At 42.9% G+C, this 23,213-nt stretch overlaps 1 protein-coding gene across 1 annotated transcript in view; it reads right to left on the bottom strand.

Moving 5' to 3' along the window:
• Cachd1 (cache domain containing 1) overlaps positions 1-23,213 on the bottom strand; it is a 225,462-nt gene that overhangs the window by 64,132 nt on the left and 138,117 nt on the right. The window contains exon 4 of the mRNA NM_001191758.1: positions 21,626-21,732. Coding sequence (NP_001178687.1) covers positions 21,626-21,732 — 107 coding nt within the window. The remainder of the gene's footprint in view (positions 1-21,625; positions 21,733-23,213) is intronic.

The raw sequence follows: 23,213 nt of genomic DNA, 5'->3' as shown, positions 1-23,213 counted from the left end.
AAAAGAAGGCCTCTTGCTGTTGCCTTGGTTACCCTCTGAACTGGCTAACTTTATGTCAACTTGACACAGCTAGAATTATCTGAGAGGAGGGGATCTCAATGGAGAAAAAGTCTCCATAAGATATCACTGAAAGGATTTTTTATTTGTTGGTGGTGCCATCGCTGTGCTGGTGGTCCTGGTTCTATAAAAAAGTGGGCTGAGCAAGTCGCAGTGAGTAAGCAGTAAGCAGCACCCTTCACGGCCTTTCGCATGGCCTCAGCTCCTACAGCTCCTACCTCATGTTTGAGTTCCTGTCCTGACTTCCTTCCATAACGAACAGTGTGATACGGAAGCATAAAACAAACAAGCCCTTCTCTCCCGAGGTTGCCTTGGTCATGGTTTTTCATCTTGGCGATAATAACCTTAACTAAGACACAACCTTATCTTAAGCAATTAACTTAATCACAACCGTAACTAAGACACCCTGAACTTCAGAAACAGGGCCCAGAGGGCCATGAACTGGAATGAAAGTTTCTCTGAGGACTAGCTTTCATGGTACAATGCAATTTCTAAAAGAAGGAAGCCACCAACGGCCCTGCCCAGCTAAGACACTGGTGAATCACAACAGCAGCATGGCATGATGTCTCTACAGGTGCAGAAGTGGCATGCATAACGCGGCAGTAACTAATGGCTCTCTAAATGTCTTTAAAACCAACTCAACAGGAGGGAAACCATGCCTGGTGCCAGAAACCTAGCCAACTACTGAGGGCTAGTAAAGCCATAGATCTTGCAGAAGAACCTTAAACCTGCACGCCTCCTAACTATATTTTAAACCTTTTCCCTTAGACTCAAAGATAAGTGCAATCTTCAATCCTTGTCAAGGAAACCTCTCTTTGCAACAGAGAGAATACACTACAGAAAAGCACAACCAACTAAAACGCAGAGTTGTGGAGCACAGCCCTAATGGATCATCTAGAAAACACTCTTGTGCCCAAGGCTTAGGGAACTTGTCAGAAGAGGAGGCAGAAAGGCTGTAAGTAAGCGCCAGAGCATCAGGGAGTTTTCTGCGGGATCATGTCTCCTAGTGATGTCAGAAGCTACACCCATGAACTTTCATCAACCCGACTGTCTGAATGTGAACTGAACAAGGACAACAATAACAGACATGCTTGCTACATGGACAGAGGAAGGCCTACACACCTAAACCTTACACAAAGGACTACAGATTGAGCATGGGAGAAATGGTCTTCTTCAGGAAAAGCCCACAGTTGGTTATCTAATACCAAATGGTCAGTTCTGACAACATACATATGACTAATATTCAGAAACACACACACAGGTCCACGTGCGTGTGTGCATGCACACACACAAACACACACACACACACACACACACACACAGAGAGAGAGAGAGAGAGAGAGAGAGAGAGAGCACAACATAACAACAGTTTTTTAAAAGGAGATCATGAATTTGGAAGAGAGCTTGAAGAAGTATATGGGGAAGGAATAGAAGTATAGAGGGAAGAAAAACAAAGGAGAAATGATAAAATTATATTAACCTCAAAAGTAAAAGTTTTATCTACAGTGAACAAACAAACAAGCAAATAAACACCAGCTCAGAAATTAACAGGTAAATGAAGCCTGCTAATGAAACTTTGTGTGTGTGTTTGTGCGCACGCGCGCGTGTGCGTGTGTTTGTGTTTGGGGGTTTTGGTATGGCTACATCAAATGTATAAAATGAACATGTTACATATGAGATTTATTGAATATCAATTATACTTTAGTTAAGGTATTTTGCTAATAGGTATGGCACTTTAGAAGTTTCAATTATTGTGTGCCAGTTTTTATAATTTCTCTGTGAGCACACATTTTTTTAATCCCCATTTTACAGAGGCAACATGAACTTTCTCAAGCTCTGAGGGTAAGGCTGTTACTTGAACTGGGAGATACTTGGGTCTAAAACACCTGCTCTTGCCAGGACACTACAGCACCGGTGTAGATCAACAAGTACAAGATTAACCCCAGCATGTGGGAGGCAGTCGCAGTAAGAACCTGAGCTCCAGGCTAGCCTGGGCTACTACATGTAGTGAGGCAGTTATGACAACAAATTAAGGCAGGAGCTGGAGAGATGACTCGGTGGTGAAGAGCATACTCTGCTCCCCAAAGGACCTGAGTTGGATTCTCCACACCCATAATCACATGCCTTATACCTGCTTGTAATTCTAGCTCTAGCATGTCTGATGCCTCTGGAATCCGTGGGCACCTGCGACTTCACATATGCATACCTGCACACATTCCCATATGTTAAAATAAGTCTTAAAAATAAGGCAAAGATGGGGTAGAGATAGGTGAAGCCGAAGAAAACATGCATGAATTAGTACCCAGATGAATGCATGCTGGTATAGTTCTCTAAAGGCAGAATCAATACGCACACGTGCAGGTGTTTCTTAAAACAGTAAGTTGCAATAGGTGATAAACACAGGATGTAAATAAATTGATGGGGTCTAACATAAGTGATTTTATAATAATAAAAAAAGATTTAGGGAGAAATGAACTGCTGAACTGTTACAGCTGACATGTACTAGCTAGAACCCAGCATCAGGTGTTCCTCCCTCACCCATGGGCTGGGCTGGTTTAGCTGGAAGCCAGCTCAGACACATGCCGTTGCCTAGAAGGCTTGATAAACAACACTCATAGCAGGAACAGCCCGAAGCAACAATTGCTAGAGTCGTTGAGATAAGAGCTGGAGGTTCTAAGTGACTGAGGAGCTGTGTAGTAGACACACATAAGTCCTTTTGAGAGTTTACCACAGGTTAGGGATGTGAGCCTTAACTCTTTCTGTCATCACCAAGGTGGGGAAGACTAAGAAGGCTGTTTGGACACAGGCCCAGCCCTCTATGGCACGTTCTATTTAATTCATGCTGGTACTTATTTCTTCTAAGGAGTCTCTGATAACACAGAATGGACCCAGAATGAGAAGCCACAGGATTAGGCCTCATCTTTTAAGTCTGTTGAGCCACCTGACCTTAAAATTACTCTCCAGTGAGTATCTAAAAAGCATCATACTAAAATGCACACCGTATCCTGCTTTCAAAGGTTTCCCACTGCCCTGCATCTACCATTAAATCCAAACTCTGAAAGCCCCTCCCTTCTCTCCAGTCCCCTCTCCTGCCATCTACTGCACATCAAGAGCTATTGCTTTTACTGTCAAAAATATACCAGGCCCTCTACAAAGGTGGTCCTTAGGCTTGGATAACACTTTTCTCCATCCACTCAGTTCTTTGCTATTCTTCAAATTTAGCCTTCAATTTCAACCTCTCAGGGGCTACATTCCCCGATGGCCTTCAGTTAGCATCCAATACTGTTCTTCTCAGTAAAACCTGGTAATATTCTGTGGACCACTTTCATAGCTGGTCCTTTGACCCTGCCCACTCCAAAGAGCTGTGAGTTACACTAGGGCAGGGACCGAAGTAAATTTGTCTGTCATATTCTCGGAGCTTACCACAGGCCAGTTTTTCAGTAAGCACTGTTAGAACAAGTGATCTGTGACTTGGGTATGTGTCTCACTTCAGTCCCCCATGAGAGTCTAGCTTTCTCTTCTGTAAAGTGATGGATTTGGAGAAGGTGTTAACAAATTCCCTCTAAACACCAAAAGGGGGGACGGACAAATCATGATAGTCAACGGGAGGGAAATACCGGTGCTTAAGGTACAATTGGGTCACCCCACAAACTGACATATCCCAAGCTAAAATGCATTCACAACCTACAGTGAAGATGATCCTATCTTAAATGTACTTAGAACACTTGTATTAGCCTATTGTTGGGACAAATCAAGATAAAACCCACTTCATAAGAAAGTGGTGGAAATGTCACAGACATGCGCCACATGGAAGAGAGGCGGAACGAGAGACCCAGCAATGCAGTACATTCTACCCCGTGTATGGGCTGCCTGCTCTTAGCAACTTTAGCTGACGGGGCATCTGCCCATCCCTGCCTCTGCCCAGCATCATGATGCTTCAGCTGCCCGGGAAGAGCTCCAAACTTAAAGTTTAAGGAATGATTTCCCTAGAATGTGTAGCACCTTCACACTAAAATCAGAAAAGGATATTTTGGAAAACTGTAAGTCAAGGTCCGTGAACTTAGAGAAGAACAAGTTTCCAGCCAAGCAATAGTAGCACATGCTTTTAATAGCCAGCACTTGGGAGGCAAAGGTAGGCCAGCCAGGGCTACACACTGAGACCTTGTCTCAAACAACAACAACAACAACAACAACAACAACAACACAACAACAACACAACAACATCACAACAACAATGACCTTCCAGCTAGTTAGTTTTCAAAATGTAGACAATGGGGAGATTGAAAAAGGGGGAAGATTAGTATTTTTCTTTCCTAGGGATTGAGATGGAATTAGTAGACACTGGACCAGCTATCTTAAAATATCAGCTTTATTAAAATATATTAAGATAGCTAATTGAAATACTTAGATGAGCGAGATGGAGAATAGTAAAGTCGGGCTGTTAGACTGTAGGAGCCTCATAGCCTGTGGTCTCACATGAGAGAGTACCCTCATCTCATGAGGTAATACAGTAATAACAGAAGCAACAGCATAAGCCTGGAAAAGCCGGAACCCAGCCTAGGAACTCGAAGCATTTGGATAAAACCTTGTAGAATAGCGGCAGGCCAGTACCACTTGTATTTAGCCCTATGGTTTTCTGTCTTTCAGTTTTGCCTTGACTGTGTGTTTGGGAACTTTTGGGAGTAACTGAGAGATTATTTTTGTTGCTCTTTCAAAGGACCTGAGTTCATCCGTCTAGGTGAGAGTAACCTTAACTAAGACATAACCTTATCTTAAGCAATTAACTTAATCACAGCCTTAACTAAGGCTCATTGCTCTTCAGAAACAGGGCCCAGAGGGCCATGAACTGGAATGAAAGCCTCTCTGAGGACTAGTTTTCATGGTACAATGCAGTTTCTAAAAGAAGGAAGCCACCAGCAGCCCTACCCAGCTAAGACACTGGTGAAGCACAACAGTGTGGCAGGATGTCCCTGAGGGTGCAGACCTAAGGTTGCCTACAACCATCTGTAACTCTAGTCTCAGAGGCTTCACCACCTTCTCCTGGCTGCAAAGGGCTCAAGCATACACGTGATACAGAGACATACATGTAGGAAAACACTCATACACATGAAATAATAAATAAAACAGTATTAAAAAAATAAAAGGTGTTACTTCAGAGTTGAGCAATCAACATCAAGGTAGACAAAATTTCACATTTCTATCTCAGTGAGATAGTTTTTAAAATTCCGGTTCAGAGCATAATATTGACACTGTCTTACCCATGCATCAAGAAGGGGCTAGTAGTAGGTCTTTGTTACCATTTGGAAGTAGTTTGGTTGCCATAGTTACGGTCAGAGTCTAGGTCCTAACAAACTAGGTTTGGCCACATGACCTCAAACAGGCCAAATAAGTAGCTAGAATAATAATAAAAGGTGCAATGAGTTCCATTGTGGGCCCTTTGGGAAGAGGGATATGGAAGCCTAGTGGCTTTTCCAAGCTCACTAACATCCCTAGATGTAAGTAGACAGCAAATGTGCATCTTTAAGCAGTCCTTGTCAAGAGTGGGCCCACAGACCATCTTTGTCTTGGCAACTTGACCAATTGGTTTTTCCAGGAGACAAGCTCTCCCTCTGGCTGGCATCAGGATCCAGATATTACTGGGAAAATACCAATTTCCTGGGGCCTATTGCTTCAGTAGTCTTAGAGGCAAAGGGAGGGGCAGGGGTGCTTCTTTATTTCTTTCTTTCTTCTTGCATTACAGTTACAGCAACTCTCTAAGACAAAATAAACTCTTTAGAAATTTGTTTACAAAGGATTCCCTATTACAGTGCTTCAGGACCACTATTACGAAGTGCATTTCTACACTAGTTCTTTATACATACATACATACATACATACATACATACACATATACATACATATGCACATACATACATACATACACATATACATACATATGCACATACATACATACATACACATATACATACATATGCACATACATACATACATACACATATACATACATATGCACATACATACATACATACATACATACATACATACAGCTAAGTACTCACGACAGGCCTACTTGGGAAGATATTTTGTTTTAGCTCACAGTGAAGATACATATATAGCTGTGGTAAAGACCATGACCAAAAGCAACTCAGAGAGGAAAAGGTGTATTTGTTTTACATGTGGAGACCAGAGTACATCACCTAATCAAGCCAATGAGGGGTCCTGGAGGTAGGGCCTGAAGCAGAGACCATGAAGGAATACTGCTTGCTAGTTTGTTCTCCATGGCTTGCCCAGTTTGCTCTTACACATCCCGGGAACATCTGCCCAAGGGTGGCACCACACACAGTGGGTTGGGTCCGCTCTTATCAATCTCTAATCAAGAAAGCGCCCCAAGGCTGGCCTATAGGTCAATCTTACAGAAGCAGTTCCTCCACTGACGGTCCCTATTCCCAGAGGACTCTAGCCTCTACTTTGCCTCAAGTTGATAAAATCAAAAAACGAACAAAGAGAAAACAACTTCTAAAGAGTGGTATGTATGGGCAGAACACCTCATCACTTCCTAAGTCAGTACTGGTCTTATTCTGGGTTGACAAGAGATTACAGTATCTCAGACAAGATCAAAACATTTCTAGAAATTAAAATGTTGGAAGCTCGTGATAAAAGATTGATCAGATGTGGTGCTTTGAGCCCAATTCCAGGTGACAATCAGTCACAAGATGAGATGGGAGTTAAGACAAAAACTGTAATAACGAGTCAGTCAATGTTCTAGACATTTTTAGTTACAACAAAGCCTCTTATACGCTCAAATAATGTCCTTTTACAAGGAGAAAACGAAAAGAGTGCTGGGTGAAACAGATTTACCAGGACCATTCAGTCCCTAAATCTAGGAGGTAAGTTCTGATTGGTAGAGCTACTAAGTCTCCTTATTTCTTTCCTCCCTCCTGCCTTTCAAATATTTACTGAATCTTGCTTATGTAGGCCACACAAGGGCAGCTTTCTGACTGTAGCAGTGGGAGGCTTCAGGGTGGGGTCTCCAGTGTCTCCCCATGCTAGCACATTCTTGCCCAGGGCATCCACCTGGTAAGGACTCTGACTGTAGAACAACTTGATTTCTGCACTACAAAATGAAAATAAAGAAAATCGGAAAATGGAAACGCATCTTGTAGAAAACTATAGATTCTGTCACTAGCTGTGGAAGGACTTTTACACGGTCGGCAGCTTCCTTTTATAGCTTCCATGCAAATTCTAAGCAATGAACAACTATTCTGAAATAGCAGATTGTTTTTATTATTTTTGTGTTTTTGTTTTGTTTTTGGTCTTTTTGAGACAGGATCTCTCTATTATGTAGCCCTGTGTGTCCTGGAATTTACTCTGCAGACTATGGTGGACTCGAACTTAGGGATCTACCTATCTGCCTCTGCCTCCAAGTGCTGGGATTAAAGGAGAACACCGGTATGGCTGCCTTTGGTTTTTGTTTTGTTTCTGACTGCAGCATGCAAACTGTGGTCAGATGAGCAGCAGGAATATTTTAGTTTCCTTTTTTTAAGTATTCCTTACTTCCCACTTACTGACTCCCAGCGGTCGCCGGTGTAGACAGTACAAACTCTTTGTAAATCATTGTAACATATGGAGCCCAGATTTCCGTTTCTTCAAAGGTGACTATTGCATTTAACTGAGTCTTCTACCACAAGTCTCTGCAGCTAAGACAAAACCAACTCTGCCCTGCAAAATTCCTCACTATCAGTTTTCAGTGGATTAGGAAAGACATAGATTACAAAATGCTTAGGAGTTGGGCTGCACACCGGGGAGTGGCGGTGTATGCCTTTAATCTCAACACTTAGGGAGCAGAGACGGGCAGATCCAACTCTATACAGAGAAATCCTGTCTCAAGGAGAAAGAAACGAGCTGGATTGTAACTTTTGTCTGTTCCATGATATTTGCCCAACAGCGATTAAGTATAAAAAAGGGAAGTGGAAAGCTTGTCTCCTACCTAAAGAACTCTAGGTTTCCTGATACATAACTCTATACTACCCAGGCAAATATACCAAGGCCCTGCTACCCTTAGCCTGTCAAATAGAAAGCAAAAGAGTAGTTTTAAGCTCAGAGATACAAGCGTGCACCGGCCTTCTGGGCAGACCAGAGTTTACAGAACATGCCTCAGTAACAGCCGGTGAAACAGCAAAAAATTTGGAGCAATGAAACAAATTAACATTTCGAGAATTCCAAACAAAGCTTTTGGCACTGGTCATTATACCTGATCACACGTCTCCACTTCCTACTCCTGAGTCCTGTTTGACCATGCACTCTGGATGGTCTACTCGGTCTATGCAGCTCTAGGAGGATAAGTGTATCAGGTGCCTGGACATGGACCAGGTACTTAGTCATTCTTATGCATATGATACCTCAGATCTTTCATCCACTAATCCCAGTCTAGAAACCAAAACATGAAGAGGTTAAAGTTCCCAGTACATACTTGCTAGGAAGAGACGGAATACTGAGGTCGACTGAAGAGACTCCTTTATTCTTATTTATAGCTAAGTGGTTCAGGAAGCCAAGAGTGACATTCAACCTGGAATGGTGAATGCAGCCCCGATCTGGAGCCCGATGGTCTTGCTATTAATGCCAACTGTCTAAACTTGGTTCTAGGGCCGATCTTATGATCCTCTCCTATCTCCCCTCATACGTTTTAGCTCAATGTCAAGGATAGGACACATTCAAATCGGATTCTGTTCCAAATTCAGGGTTTTATTCATCCATTCTGGTTAAATATAAAGGGAAAAAATAACCAGTCTGTCCTAAATTCATTCGAGACTTGGAGAACTCTAATAAAGCCCGGACAGTCCAAAATCACTAATGTCTGTTCTTCTTCCTTCCTCCCCCAGAGGACCTACATGTCTGGGTGCTCTCCATGCAGTCATGGCGGAAATTAAAGACAAGTAACAAAACCATGATTCTTAAGCCTGGCTGATCGGCACAACCAATTCCTGAAACCTACAGAATACCAACCTTCACAGTGCCAACGTTCTGAATCTCTCAGATTGAGAAGCTCACAATGAGTTTTGTTTGCTTTAAACTACCTGTTGGGACTTTGATGGTTGGCTATGACCGGGTCATATAATTCAACATTATACTTCTCTTATCCCACCTGGTTTTTGGTTTTGGTAGACGGACTAACGTTTAAAAATGCATTAATTAACATTAGTGACACCTTCCTGTCTCCTTGGTTGTCATGAATTTGAGTTCTCTCAGTCGAGTAACTTCAATGGAAGTCGGTCCATTTTCCAGTACCGCCAAATTCCCCTTCCAAGTTTGACTTAATTGTCTACCCCAGTTTTCCTTTTCCATTCTACCCAAAGCTCCTACCTTCCCTACTTTCCCCAACTTAAATCTGCCAGTTTCTTGGCTCCAAAGTTAAAACAAAACAAAACAAAAACAAAAAACAAACAAACAAACAAACAAACAAACAAAAAACCAAACCAATCCTAACTCAAACTCTTCTATAAAATATGGCTCAGCCAACCTTAGAAACAGTGATCCATCTTGACGGCACATGTGTTTAGCTTCCAGAACAGGCCAAAAGCATATCACCATCACCTGAAAAATTCCCGTTATCTTTTATGACCCAGTTCAAAGCTGGGACCCAGGGCTTTGTTCTTGACTGTGGCTTTTTCTCTTGTCCGCCTTCCCAACAATATTAACATACACACAAGAACATGAGCTCTCCGAAGCTAATAACTTCAGTGTCAGGTACTGCACCTAACATAAAACTGTCCCCCAAGAGAAGCCCTTACAACGGGGGTAGGGTTAAGGCTATTTCTAGATCTCAGGCTTAGGAAACGAAGCTGCTCTTAACTGAATTTTGAAAATTGAGCCAGAGAGACTGGGTGAGTAGGAATTTCAAATATCAAACCATGGGAAGAGATGGAGAAACACTCCAATATTGGCATTTTGGGGTAGGAAGGTTATAACCGGGACATACTGGTTAAACTCTTGTTATTTCGGTTTGTAAGAGCTGACTGCTCAGGACTGTCACCCACAGAGTGGGATCTACTAAAGAGTAAGATGGAGGGCATTTTGTGAATGCCATTTCTCTCCTGTGACATCTGTGTCACTTTCACACAGACAATGGGGAAAATTCACTGCACAGGTTTGCTTCTAAGCCCTGGAAGCCAGTGCTACCTGACAGGAAATCACAATCATCTCCCACTGAGGTTCTTCAAAAGCCTTGGTTATCCTACTGTGGTGATTTGAAGGAGTTATGTCATTGGGGGTTGAGCTTCGAGGTTCAAAAAGCCCATGCCAGACCCAGCCTCTCCCTTGCTCTCCTCCCTCTCTGCCTGCTGTGATCCAGCCTTATCCCTGCCCACCTACTGCCATGCTCTCTGCCATGATGATCATGGACTCACCTCTGAAACTGTAAGCAAGCACCCAATTAACTGCTTACTTCTATAAGAGGCCTTGGTCATGGTGTCCCCTCATGTCAATCAATAGCACAGTAACTTTGATACCTATTATAAAGACAAAGAAACTAGGACACAGACAATCCCAGCTCCTTTGATTCAACAAGGATTAACTCCTCTGCTTGCTGTAGAAAAGATATTGCACTGGGTATAAAAAGAACAGAGTCAGGGAGTGTGGACAGACTCTCTTGTGTACGGTTTAGATGTGTCACTTATCAATAAAAATCCTATGGGCTATATGGGTAGAACATCCAACAGGCAGAGAGGATTCTGGGATAGAGCCAGGCATGGAAAGATTTACCCAGGAAGAGTAAAGAAAACAGAAACATGGAAACTAAGTTGAGGTTAAACAACCATGTGGCAGAATTTAAGATTAGAGTAAATGGGATATTTAGGAGAACAAACCAGAGTTTATGGTCAAGGTATTTTTATAAAAATATTTTGAGTCTCAAATTTGTTATTTCTGGGAGCTTGGGACTGACAGAATAGCCTCCATTTTACAAAGGAGATGTTCAATATAAGAACAACATTCTATAGTAAGAATGAACTCTAACATCATGAGAAAAAAATGGAAACTGAAGCAACAGAATTTTGAAGGGCACCCTGATTCCAGGGTGACCTGGGGTTGGCAAAAGGCATCACTGTGGCTGTGAAGATGGTGACCTTCTCACACAGCGCAATTCTGCCTCCCTTCTTCTACTCACCAGCTGCTCATGTCTACTTCAGAATTAAGTTCCTTGGAAACCAAACACCTTACACCGGTCAGAATGGCCAAGATCAAAAACTCAGGTGACAGTAGATGCTGGCAAGGATGTAGAGAAAGAGGAACACTCCTCCATTGTGAGATTACAAGCTAGAACAACCACTCTGGAAATCAGTCTGGAGGTTCCTCAGAAAATTGGACACAGTACTACCTCAGGACCCAGCTATGCCACTCCTGGGCATATACCCAAAAGATGCTCCAACATACAACAATGACACGTGCTCCACTATGTTCATAGAAGCCTTAGTTATAATAGCTAGAAGCTGGAAAGAACCCAGACGTCCTTCAACAGAGGAATGGATACAGAAAATGTGGTACATCTACACAATGGAATATTACTCAGCTATCAAAAACAATGACTTCATGGAATTTTTAGGCAAATGGATAGAACTAGAAAATATCATCCTGAGTGAGGTAACCCAGTCACAAAAGAATATACATGATATTCACTGACTGAGCTCAAAATCTTGGAATACTCAAGATAAAATTTACAGACCACATGAAGCTCAAGAAGAAGAAAGACCATCCAGAAGGCTGGATGCTTCAGTACTTCTTAGAAGGGGGAGCAAAATACTCACAGGAGGAAATACAGAGATAAAGTGTGGACCAGAGACTGAAGGGAAGGCCATCCAGAGACTGCCAACCATAGGGATCCATCGCACATGCAGTCACCAAACCCAGACACTAATGGAGATGCCAAGAAGTACATGCTGACAGGAGTCTGATATAGCTGTCTCCTGAGAGGCTCTGCCAGAGCATGACAAATACAGAGGCAGATGCTCACAGCCAACCATTGAACTGAGAACAGGGTCCCCAATGGGGGAATTAGAGAAAGGACTGAGGCAATTGAGGGGGTTGGCAACCCCACAGGAAGGACAACAATATCAACCAACCAGACACTCCAGCGCTCCCTGGGACTAAACCACCAACCAAAGAGTACACATGGAGTAACCCATGGCTCCAGCTGCAGATGTAGCAGAGGATGCCTTGTCAGGCATCAACGGAAAGAGAGGCCCTTGGTCCTGTGAAGGCTCGATGCCCCAGTGTAGGGGAATGCCAGGGTGGCCAGGGAGGAGGGAGCAAGTGTGTGGGTGGGGGACCACCCTCTTGGAGGCAGGGGATGGGGAGATGGAATGGAGGTTCCCAGAGGGGAAACCGGGAAGGGAGGTAATATTTGAAATGTAGATAAAAAGTCCAATAAAAAATGAAAAACAAACAAACAAAAACCCTCCCTTACCTACGACACTCAAACAAGATGGCAGAGATTTGCAGGCTGCTTTACATATCAGAGAGGATGGACCTTGTCGTATAGGTAGAACTAGTATAACCAATAAAAGCACAGAGCAGTGGTAGGAACTGAGGGGACTGAAGGGATTGATGAATTGAAAAGGATTTGCTAAGGCTGGAGCTTATGGATCTTAGGAAGAAGGGGATGAACATGAGGGTGAAAGGCCCCCACACATCCCAGAGGAAAGGGGGGCATCAAAGAAGTCTGAGGAGGGGAGCTTCAGTCAGTGTTTTCAAAACATTCAGTATGTGTGCAAGAAACCTGAAAGAGGAAACAGAACTGGGGAGCATTTTGGGAGGTTTTAACAGTAATTATTCCTCTGGAGAGGAAATAGAGATCCATATGGTGGAAGTGACAGAGAGGAGAAAGGAGAGTTAGGACACTGAAAAAGAGAGAGGAAAAGGAGGGGGAAGACCGACGGGATCATCTTCTTTGTGCACCAGGTAAAGGCTGTCTTTGTTATTCAAACATTGACTTCTGTACCAGCAGAGAGCAGAATACTGTTCAGGATTGTGGTATTGTAACTTTTATGAAGCATCATCTGTCTTAGTCTTTTGTGAACATTCTTCTCCATCACCTTCTGATTGGTTTAATAAAGAGCTGATGGCCTATAGCAGGGCAGGAGCGGGAAGGTGGGATAGGCAGAGATAGTTCCTATCTGGGCAAATATAGGAACTCTGGGAAAGAAAAATTGGCAGGGGGTGGGGAGAATATGGAGGGTATTCGCCAACCAGACAAGGTGGACGTCAGATATAGGGGACTGCAGAGCTAGTTGGAGAAAGTGTAAGCTATTAGGCCTAAGTTTTCATAGATAGTGAGAAGTTTCTGTCTTCTTACTGGGGGCTGGTAGGTCCACAGAGTCAGACCATAGAAGACACTCAGATTCAGAGCCAAATTCCCTCTTCAATGAAAGGACGCCAACAGGAAGCAAGTCTCAAGCCAATGTGATAATTAAGAGGAATAAATATTTGGAAAAATGCTCCACATCCTTAGCCACCCAGGAAATGCAAATTAACACTGCTTTTAAGTTGCATCTTACCCCACTTAGAACGGATATCATCAGGGAAACAAACAAATGCTGGTTAGGATGTGGGAGGAAAGAACTTCCTTTTAATTACTGAAGAAATCTCATAAACTTTTCTTTTTAGATTTATGTTATGTAGATGAATGTTTTGTTTGCAGACATGTACCACTTGTGTGCCTGGCACCCTCAAAGTTCATAAGAGGATCATATCCCTGGGAACTCGAGTTACAGATGAGAACCATCTCGTGTTCTGTCATGTTGGTGCTGGGAAGTGAACTTGGGTCCTCTGGAGGAGCAACCAGTGCTCCTAGCACCGAGCCATCTCTCCAGCCCCAGAAGACGAACGAACTCTTATACAGTGCTCCTGGGAATATACACTGGTACAGTCACTATGGAAACCAGCTTTAGAGGTTCTTCAAGGAAGTATATGGCCCAGCTATCACCACCCCTAGGTATATACACCTGAAGCACCTTAGGTCAGCCTTGGACAGAGACACATTCACAATTACTGCTATTTCATTCCAGTAGCTAGGAAATGGAACCAGCCTGAGCATCCAGCAGCAGATGAGTAGACAAAGGAAATGTGCAGCGTGCGCACGCATGCACACACACACACACACACACACACACACACACACACATGCACACACACATACCCACACATACACACACATACACACACACATACACACACACATACATGCACAAAACAGAGAGACAGAGAGAAAGAGAGAGAGAGAATTTAAATCATATGTTCTGTAAGTTGAATGTAATTGAAGATCATTCTATGAAGTGAAATAAGCTGACTCAGAAAAACATGTGTGTGTGTGTGTGTGTGTGTGTGTGCGTGCGCGTGCATGTGCACACGTGCGTGTGTGTCTGTGGCATGACAGTCAAAAGGGAACCATGAAGAGACAATCTCCCAGAAATGGAGTGGAACCTGTTCAGTAAGTAAACTCAGCAGTGGACTGGGGCTGGAAGTCCGAGTCAATCTCAGAATCCACAAGGAAACAAGGGGGAGGTACAAAGAGGCAGGGATGGTAAAGAGAGTAGGATGATTCTTATAGAAACCAAGGGATAACTTTAACAGTAAAGTTTCTATGTCAACAGCGAGGTGGTCAAGCCAAACTTGGTCCCTACAGTCTGAAGGCTGGCTTGGAGGGACTGGCTAGTCCATTATATAACCACTACTGCAGTATTGTAAGAATGTATACACATGCGCACAAGAGGTTTTAGGTTACATTCGCTAAGTTAAAAAAAGCAGTTTCTGTCCATTGTAATCAAATATATCACTAATATATCATTTATTATGCCCTAGCAGGCTCTGCTCTCCATGTTACTTTTTTAAATGTCAGCTAATAGTTTTCAAAAGATCCTGTCTGGGAATGGTGGTCCACATCTTTAATCTCAGCATGACAGAGGCAGAGGCAAGAGGTAGGTGGATCTCTGTGAGTATGAGGTCAGCTGGGGCTTCGTAGTGAGACCCTGTCTCAAACAGGCAAACAACAAAAGAACATCCCAGCTTGCCATGCTATTTTAGAGAATTGGAGCCTGTAGGAGGTGACCAGAAGTGAGTTTTTGAAGGTTACACATGCATCCCTTTCTAGCCCTATTACCTGACTTCTGGTCCATGTCAGTGCACTAAAGGTTTCTGACCCAGGTCCAGAATTGCTCTACGGTGTCTCTCAGCACAATGAAACCATGGGCCGAAATAAACCTTTCTTCCCTAAAATGCTTTCAGTCAGATATTTAGTTTTTGTATGTACAATGTATTTACATATACAGGCTTGTTATGAGAAACTGCAAGTCTCAACAAACCCACTGTAATCTGACAGCATACCCAGCTCAGGGTCTCAGTAAAGGCAGAATTCATGTTGTTTTCTCCTGAGAGAAAGTGACAGACTTGCTAGGAGCGGCAGCTCTCTGTCACCGTGCAGCATGAGGAAAGACCATCCCCTTGCAAACTGCTGCTGGAGAAAAGACCCCAAATCCAAGGGCAGTTTCTACTGTATACATTTAGAAAGCTAGGAACCATCTGTATTAGAAAGGACAGACAAAAAGCACACAGGGAGCCGTCGTCATTGACCACTGAAGGAAGCCCCGAGGTCAGCAAAGCGAGAAGTCTACAGCCTCTGGGGCCCACCGGTATCTCCTGCACGCAGCATTCATCTCTAATGACTTCAATGCCCCTCACACCCTGTCAATCCTGTATCTCAGTGAAGACTGCATCATTACCAAGATCGGAGTGTGCACCTTCAAATGCCCTTTAAATCAGACACAATGAAGTCCAGCGACTCTCCCATTGGGTAAGAAAGACCGACACCTACTTCCACTCTCGGCTCAGTTGCATGATTCAAGAGAACGAGAGGCAACCTTCCTTGGATTCTTCAAATAATCTCTCTTTAGAGATGAGGCCATGTGCAAGAAAATAGCTCAGCAGGAATTTGAGAGACAGAGAGAGAAAAAAAAAAAGTGAGAGACTAGAGATAAAAGCAGGAAAACACCGTAATAGAACACACGTGCTGTCAAACTTCAGTTATTTGAATGGAATCAGGGACAAGCAGTCAATTTGGAAAGTAGCGATCTGGCAAGGGTTGTTCTTAGGAAAAGAACGCACATGTGTGCTGGATGAGGGATATGTGACCGAGTTTTGAATAAATAAATCTAAGAATGGTTTATAATTTATGTGAGCCTATTTCCAGTGAGTCTGAAAGGCAATCTGAAACTGTGTTATCAATTAGGAGGCCATTGATGGATTATATACAGTCTGCAAGGGCCTGGGGCTGGACATCTTACAGATGTAAATATCAGACATGCGATAGCCTACAGAGCACATTAATTCGGTTCTGAAAAGAGGCCTAGGCTGCAGAAGGAGGAAGAGGGGGAAGCTTTGAGGTCACCCTTCACCCTCTACCACGCCTCTCATATTACAAATAAGTGCTCAAGTATGTGGACTTTGGGACGAAGCCACCACCTGGTAGAATGTCACAAAACTTCAAATGCAAGCCAGCCAGTGCTCAAATACCTAAATATTGCTAAAAGCCGCTTGTAAATTGAGCTATGCCAACCATGCCGAGAACAACTCTTGCTAGGCCGTGAGTTCTACTTGAGACATGCTCTAAGAACGACCAGAGTTCAAGATCTAGTCTTCAGCTCCACCCTAATTTTCAGACCCTTTTACACGTCCCTTAACAGCAAACGGCGAGATGAAACAGTGTTCTGTACGAATGCTAAGGCTTCACCCAGTGCCTGGAACTTAGCAAGTGCATGGCTACTGAGCTACACCCCCAGCCCTTGCGGGCATGGCTAATGACGTATGTGACTGGGTTTCACTCTAACCCTGGTAAAGGAAGGCAATCACAGAACAGCAGACAGCCTCTGCCACTGTGTGATCTGACGTCATACTAAGGAGATTCGCTTGGAAGGTGTCTTTAGTGAGGGTTTTATTACTGTGAACAGACACCATGGCCAAGGCAACTCTTATAGAGGAAAACATTTAATTGGGGATGGCTTATAGTTCCAGAGGTTTAGTCCATTATCATCATGTCAAGAATCATGGGAGTGTGCAAGCAGACATGGTGCTGGAGGAACCAAGAATCCTACATTTTGATCCGAAGGCAACAGGGAGAGACTGCCTATCACACTGGGTGTAGTTTGAGCATAGGCAACCTAAAACCTCACCTCCACAGTGACACACTTCCTCTAACAAGGCCATCCATATCTCCAAATAGTGCCACTCGCTATGGGCCAAGCATATTCAAACCCATGAGTCTATGGGGGCTATGGCCCTTCTAACTTTGGGATGTTCCAGACCCTATGATTATCTACCATTCTACACACTTGCTCTTCCTTCACTCTTCCTTCTACAGTGAAATCTTCTCATTCTGCATCTCCTACCTCACACAGAGGAGACTCTGGTCAATCTCTTCTCTGTAACACCAAACCCAAATGTGGTGCAATTTTTCTCAACTTAAAATATCCCCATGATGCTTATAACCCACCACTATTTTTCTTCTACGCAAACCTCAGGAGTTTGTATAAGCATTGTCTAATTCCTTTGCCTCATCCCTGAAAGCCTGACCCCTCCAGCACTGCCTTTCATCCTGCACTGCCATTCTGTCCCATAACCTCCTGGCCTGCCAGCAAATCCCATGGCTGTCTTTCTAACCCTTGCTCAACCCAAGAAACTCAACACAGCTGTTCTCTATTCTGCCGTGAAACAACTTGTAACTTGCTTCCGGAAGATACCCTTGGCTTCCAACCCTACCTGCTCCTAGACTACCTCTTTGATAATTCCTTACCTGATTCCTTCTTGTTCAGAGTCCTCTAAGTGCTGAGAGACCCCAAGATTCTATCTCTGGGGTTCTTTTCTAGTTGCCTACTACATGATTATAGTCATATGATATAGGTGCTAGGTAGACATAATGAATTCCAAATTCAAGCATCTATTCTATCCCTAGACTCCAGACTTGCATAAGCAGCTGTGAGATCCTTTTCTTGGAGTATCTGCTAAACACCTAAAACTTTACTCTTCCCAGAGATCCTATTCCATTCTTGATTCCTATTCCCACATTCTACTCATCCCTTCTCCACATGCCCTCTACTGCATTCAGAACTGTAGCTGAAGTCCTACAATGGCTGGTGAATCAAGGATTATCAAGATTTGGTCCCAAATCATCTGACCTAATGTCCTATTCCATGATCATGCCCCTACTAGGCTCTACCACAGCCACACTGGTGGTTCTGCAGTTTTTGAGCATAAAGAAAAGTCAAAGCCTTTGCCTTGGTCACCTTTTCTTCAGTTAGGTCCATGATCTCCAAGGCCCACTTATTCAGATATTGTCAACGAGCCCCTGTGTTACAGGGTGAAGTCCCAAAGCTCCAAACATCAGAGATCCCTATGCTTTATCTCCAAGTTATGTCTGCCTGGTCACACATGTTCTCATCTGTTTTGTGCTCCTGTAACAGAATACCACACACTGAGTGTGTAGTACAAGCAAAGAAGGCATTTTGGAGATTGGGAAGTCTAAGATTGAGAGGCTGCATCTGCTGAGGGATTTCTATATTACAGCATGGCAGGCGGTATCCCACGGGGTGAGAGACAGCAGGAGATTACTCAAGCTCTTTGAAAATTGTCATTAATCCCTTTATGAAGGCAGAGTCTTATGACCTAAGGTTTTGGGGGATGTGTGTGAGGACAGGGCATAGTCAAAACGAAGTAGCATTCACCATCCCTTGGTGTACAATTCTTGTCTATTTGTTTATAATCTGTAACTCTCAACCTCTAAATAAGCTCTTGGTTCTGTTTATACCTTCTGGCCAAGTGTTTATCATGAGGCAGGGTGTTTAATAAATTCTTATTGAATAAACTCCAGTTATGTATATTTATTCTAGTTAGCGCCTAGGTGGCAACGACTTGGAAAAATTGCTTCTGTATTCAATAAGAAAAAGATATGGTGCTATTATTATTAATGGCAGGGTTAGAGCCCAACAATGAGCTTGCTGTCAGAAACCATGAATAGATAAAAGATGGTAAGGAAATGGGGGCGAGGCCCTGGCTGTGGCTGCTTCCAGATCTGTCAAGGCTTAGTCCTTCCTGAGGTAGGTGGCCCTAGCAGAGGCAAGGGAGTGTCCTGCTAGGCTCCACAATTTCCTGTGTGCATGAACCACCCTCATTCTTCTCCAGTTTACCCTTGTGTGTTTGCATAAATAGTATGCATAGGTATGTATGCATGCATGCATGTAGGCATCCATGAGCCACAGCATACATAGAAGTCACAAGGACAGCCATAGGTGTCCGTCCTTTCGTCCTACCTTCTTTGAGAAAGGATATCTTTTCATTGATGTTGCTATGTACACCAGGCTACCTGGCCTATGAGCTTCAAGAGATTCTATTTCCAACTCCCATCTAGCTTAGGACTCTAGATATATCCGACCACACTCGACTGCATGTAGGTTCTGGGGATTCAAACTCAGGTCCTCCTGCTTGTGTGGCAAGTACTTTTTCCTACTAAGCAATCCCCCACCCCACCCCACCCCAACCCCAGCCTGCTCTTTCTTATAATCCCAAGCAAATAACCAGAAAGTAATGAACGAAACTCAGAAAGTCAACATCAGCCTGGCGATCTATTATCAGAGAGACATGTTAACAAAAGCACTGTCTACTTAAAAGGCATAAAAATTACATTTGAAAACAACCTTCTCTATTTGTGAATTCAACCAACAGCAACTTGAAAATGTGCGGAAACACCTCAATGTACAAAATGGTGTACACCTTTGCTTGTCATTCCCAAAAGAATGCCGTGTGGCAACCATTTACATAGCATTTGCATGATATTAGGAATTATAAGTAACCTGGAGATGATTTAAAGAATATGGAGGAAGCACAAATGCTGTCCGTAAATGTCACACTCTTTTATACGGACTAAAGAAAATAGTCCACAGAAAATTTCACAGGACCAACCTGAGGGGCTACTATAATCTGAAATTCCCTCATTATGTTTATCTTTTCTTGGCGATAAAATGTGTACTCAGATTGAATTTAAGACTACTCCATCATCCTTAAAAGATAACTATTAAAATTATGAAATGGGTCTCCAGGTCTTATGTAAGGGACACTGTTCTATTTTTCTTTATTAGTTCTAGTGGGAACCTCTCAAGTCAGTGTGCCTTCTAACACTTCTGAATCACAGACAATGCTAAGCTACCCGGCGTATTTTGAGGGAAAGACTTACATCTGATTCTACTCGAAGGCTGTTAGTGCAACAACACGTCCTGTGTTGCTGAGCACACAGGAGAAGCACTGAGGATCACGTGTCAGTTCTGTGGCCCGTGTCAACTGTGCAATCTTCCACAGTTAACCTTCTTCTCCTAGCCCATGCCTTTATATGCTGTCTTTTCATGAAAACTATTCTCATTTAACTTCCTGTGTGGCAGTAAACCTCACCTGCTCCAGAAGACTTCCAGACTCTCTGACCAAATAAAAATGATTGAATATGTGATGTGCGTTGGCTCCGAGTACGTGCTTGGCAGAGGAAGACTGGATCATTTATCTAGCAGTTATGGTTTCATTATCTCCGAGAAACTTAAAATGTTCAACTCTTTCTTTTTAGGTCCAACAGACTCCCTGGTTTGTGTATACAATTCCCAAAGACTACAATCTCTCTCCCAGGCAGAGCCTGGTTGGGGTCCTATAAGTAAATACTCTGGTATTCTGGCTTCTCTCTTGAGTTTTATATGTCTACAAGGGTTCTGGTGTTTGGGAAATGTAGGCCTTCATGCTTAAGGATTAGATCTGTCAAGTTCCCAGCAATGTGAAAGGCTTAGAACCTTTCTAGGTCTTGGTAAAATCTGAAACTTGAGGCAGCTGCTATTTCTGAAAGTTGTCCCAGTTTTTAAACGGGGAAGCCTCTAGATCTTGAGATCTCTCAACCAACGTGCACAAGGGCACACAAGAGAAAACAAGAGAGAAATTTGGAACATAACTTTGAGGTCAAGAGAGGAGGAGAGGCATCATGGTACTTTGGAATTGGGAGCTGCTATATGAACAGAGTTCCTATGAGCTCTCACTACTGCATACGCTGGTGAGATAAAGGAGCTGCAATCTCAGCCTATAGTGTACTGGTGCCGACTCTACTCGTTGTTCATTCAGAAAACCCTAAAACAAACTTAAAGACTACAGATCGCAAATGCAAATAAAAGCGAACACCTCCTATTATAGCAATAGCTTGGTCACTGACATGGCCTTTAAAATAAAAGATGTAAAAGTTCCAAGAACTAGACGATGTATCAAGGAGCCTGGTTCAGTACTTGGCATTTTCCATATATATATGGCTGACTAATACATGCTTAATACATGCCTACCTGATAGTCGTCCCTTCTTTCCTACAGAGTTAACTTTCCCAAGAAACACATACAATTAAGTAGAGGATGTCTTTCTTTAAAATGTCAACAAAAATGCTTGGGACAATACATTTGTTCAATGTGCATTTGTGGGGTGAAGTTTACCTTTAGGAAATGAAAAACCAAATACTGACCTGAATTTAAGTCTCGTCCTGGATTGAAGGCTCGGCTGTTCACAGTAGTAGAGAGTCGATCGCAGCTCACTGTTCTAGACACATTGGTATTGAAGTTCCCATCAAACCTGAAACAACAGAAACAGATTAGCAATTTGTACCTGGTGAGTTTCCCATCTAGTAAAAATAATTGATAAAAAAAATTTCATTCACATCGTTTATGAATAGGCCAGCCCATAAGCAGTAGGATGGTGACTTGACAAGGATAACCAAAAATTAAAATTTTATTCTAAATAAAATTTTAGTGCTCAGGAAAAGGAGTATCCATAGCTAGAAGGCTTAGAAGTCAAACTCAAATGCTAGGAGATTAAAAGAAAACTGACCTTTAAAAGTAATTTTTACTCAAGGGACTTGACCTATTACTGTTGATAAAGGCAAATGCAAAGTAGAGGACAAGATTTAGGCATGAGCAATGGCGTAGCTGTGAAACAGTTTCTCACTATGTTATGTCTGAGCACCAATGGCCAAGTCTAAGGACACGAGTAAAGGGGTGTACAAACTGTGGAGTGGAATTATCTGTCCTGTCACTCACAACTAAATGTCTGACATTGAGAAACAGTCAGTTTCTTAACCTGAAAATAAATAAATAAAATTTACTTTACAAAGTTTTTAAAAAGGGGTTAAGAGTAATGTGTGGATATGCTTCTCTTGGTACCTGATTCAGGACTGGCTCCTACCCTGTCATCACACATAGAAAGCTGAGGTCTCTTGATCCCTTGTTGTAGTTCAATGTTAGTATGAAAGACAGAACACTGCTAGTACCCACACTGGTCATGGGTGGAGCCAGTATATCATTTGCTTAGAAAACAATAATCTGAAAGAATACACTCAGACACTCACCTGTAGTGAGAATTTTGTTTAAAATGAAGTTATATTACTGGACTATGTTTCTGTTTTAATCCCAGGTGTGGATATGGAGCTGCTTCTGAGTGTCCACAGCAGCTGACTATGATTTGTCTCATGCTCTGACAGGGGAGTGATTCTGCTGGCTGAAGACAGTTTACATTTCCAATTCTGGGAACTCTTCAGGAGTATAAAAATGTCAGAGTCCCAAGAGGGTGGGAAGGCTGCTGTTCTCTGTGCTGTTGCTGGTTCCTGTTGGTGGTGTTGGTCTTAAGCAAAGAGACAAGAAGAAATTGGCTATCCTAATAATGAAGACCAACACTGCCCAAAGGAGCTCAATGCCCCTAATCAGCAGGAAGTGGTCTAATGAGATCGACTCCTCCTTTCTCCTCTAGTCTTTTTTCTCTCTGATATAGTGTTAAGGGGTTGGAGAGTTGGAGAAGGGTGGTAGATATAAGAACCCAATAAAGACAAGCTGTACACACCAACATGTTTATATAAGCAGTAGGAAGGACAAAACGCTTCAGTTTCCCTATATCTTACTTTGGATGCAGAGAGAGCTCCAAAGATTCCAGGAGGCAGTCAATAAACTCAACTCAATGCCAACTCTTTAAACCCTGTGATGCACACAGTGTATACCTCATCAATTAACCAGCAAATGAATGAAATTCTATTACCAAGCTCTAGGAGGGTCACTTCTAAACTC

The sequence above is a fragment of the Rattus norvegicus genome, chromosome 5 (genome assembly GCF_036323735.1).
Source record: "Rattus norvegicus strain BN/NHsdMcwi chromosome 5, GRCr8, whole genome shotgun sequence".
NCBI lineage: Eukaryota > Metazoa > Chordata > Mammalia > Rodentia > Muridae > Rattus > Rattus norvegicus.
The sequence above is the reverse complement of the archived record's forward strand: the minus strand, read 5'-3'. Positions and strand labels throughout refer to the sequence as shown.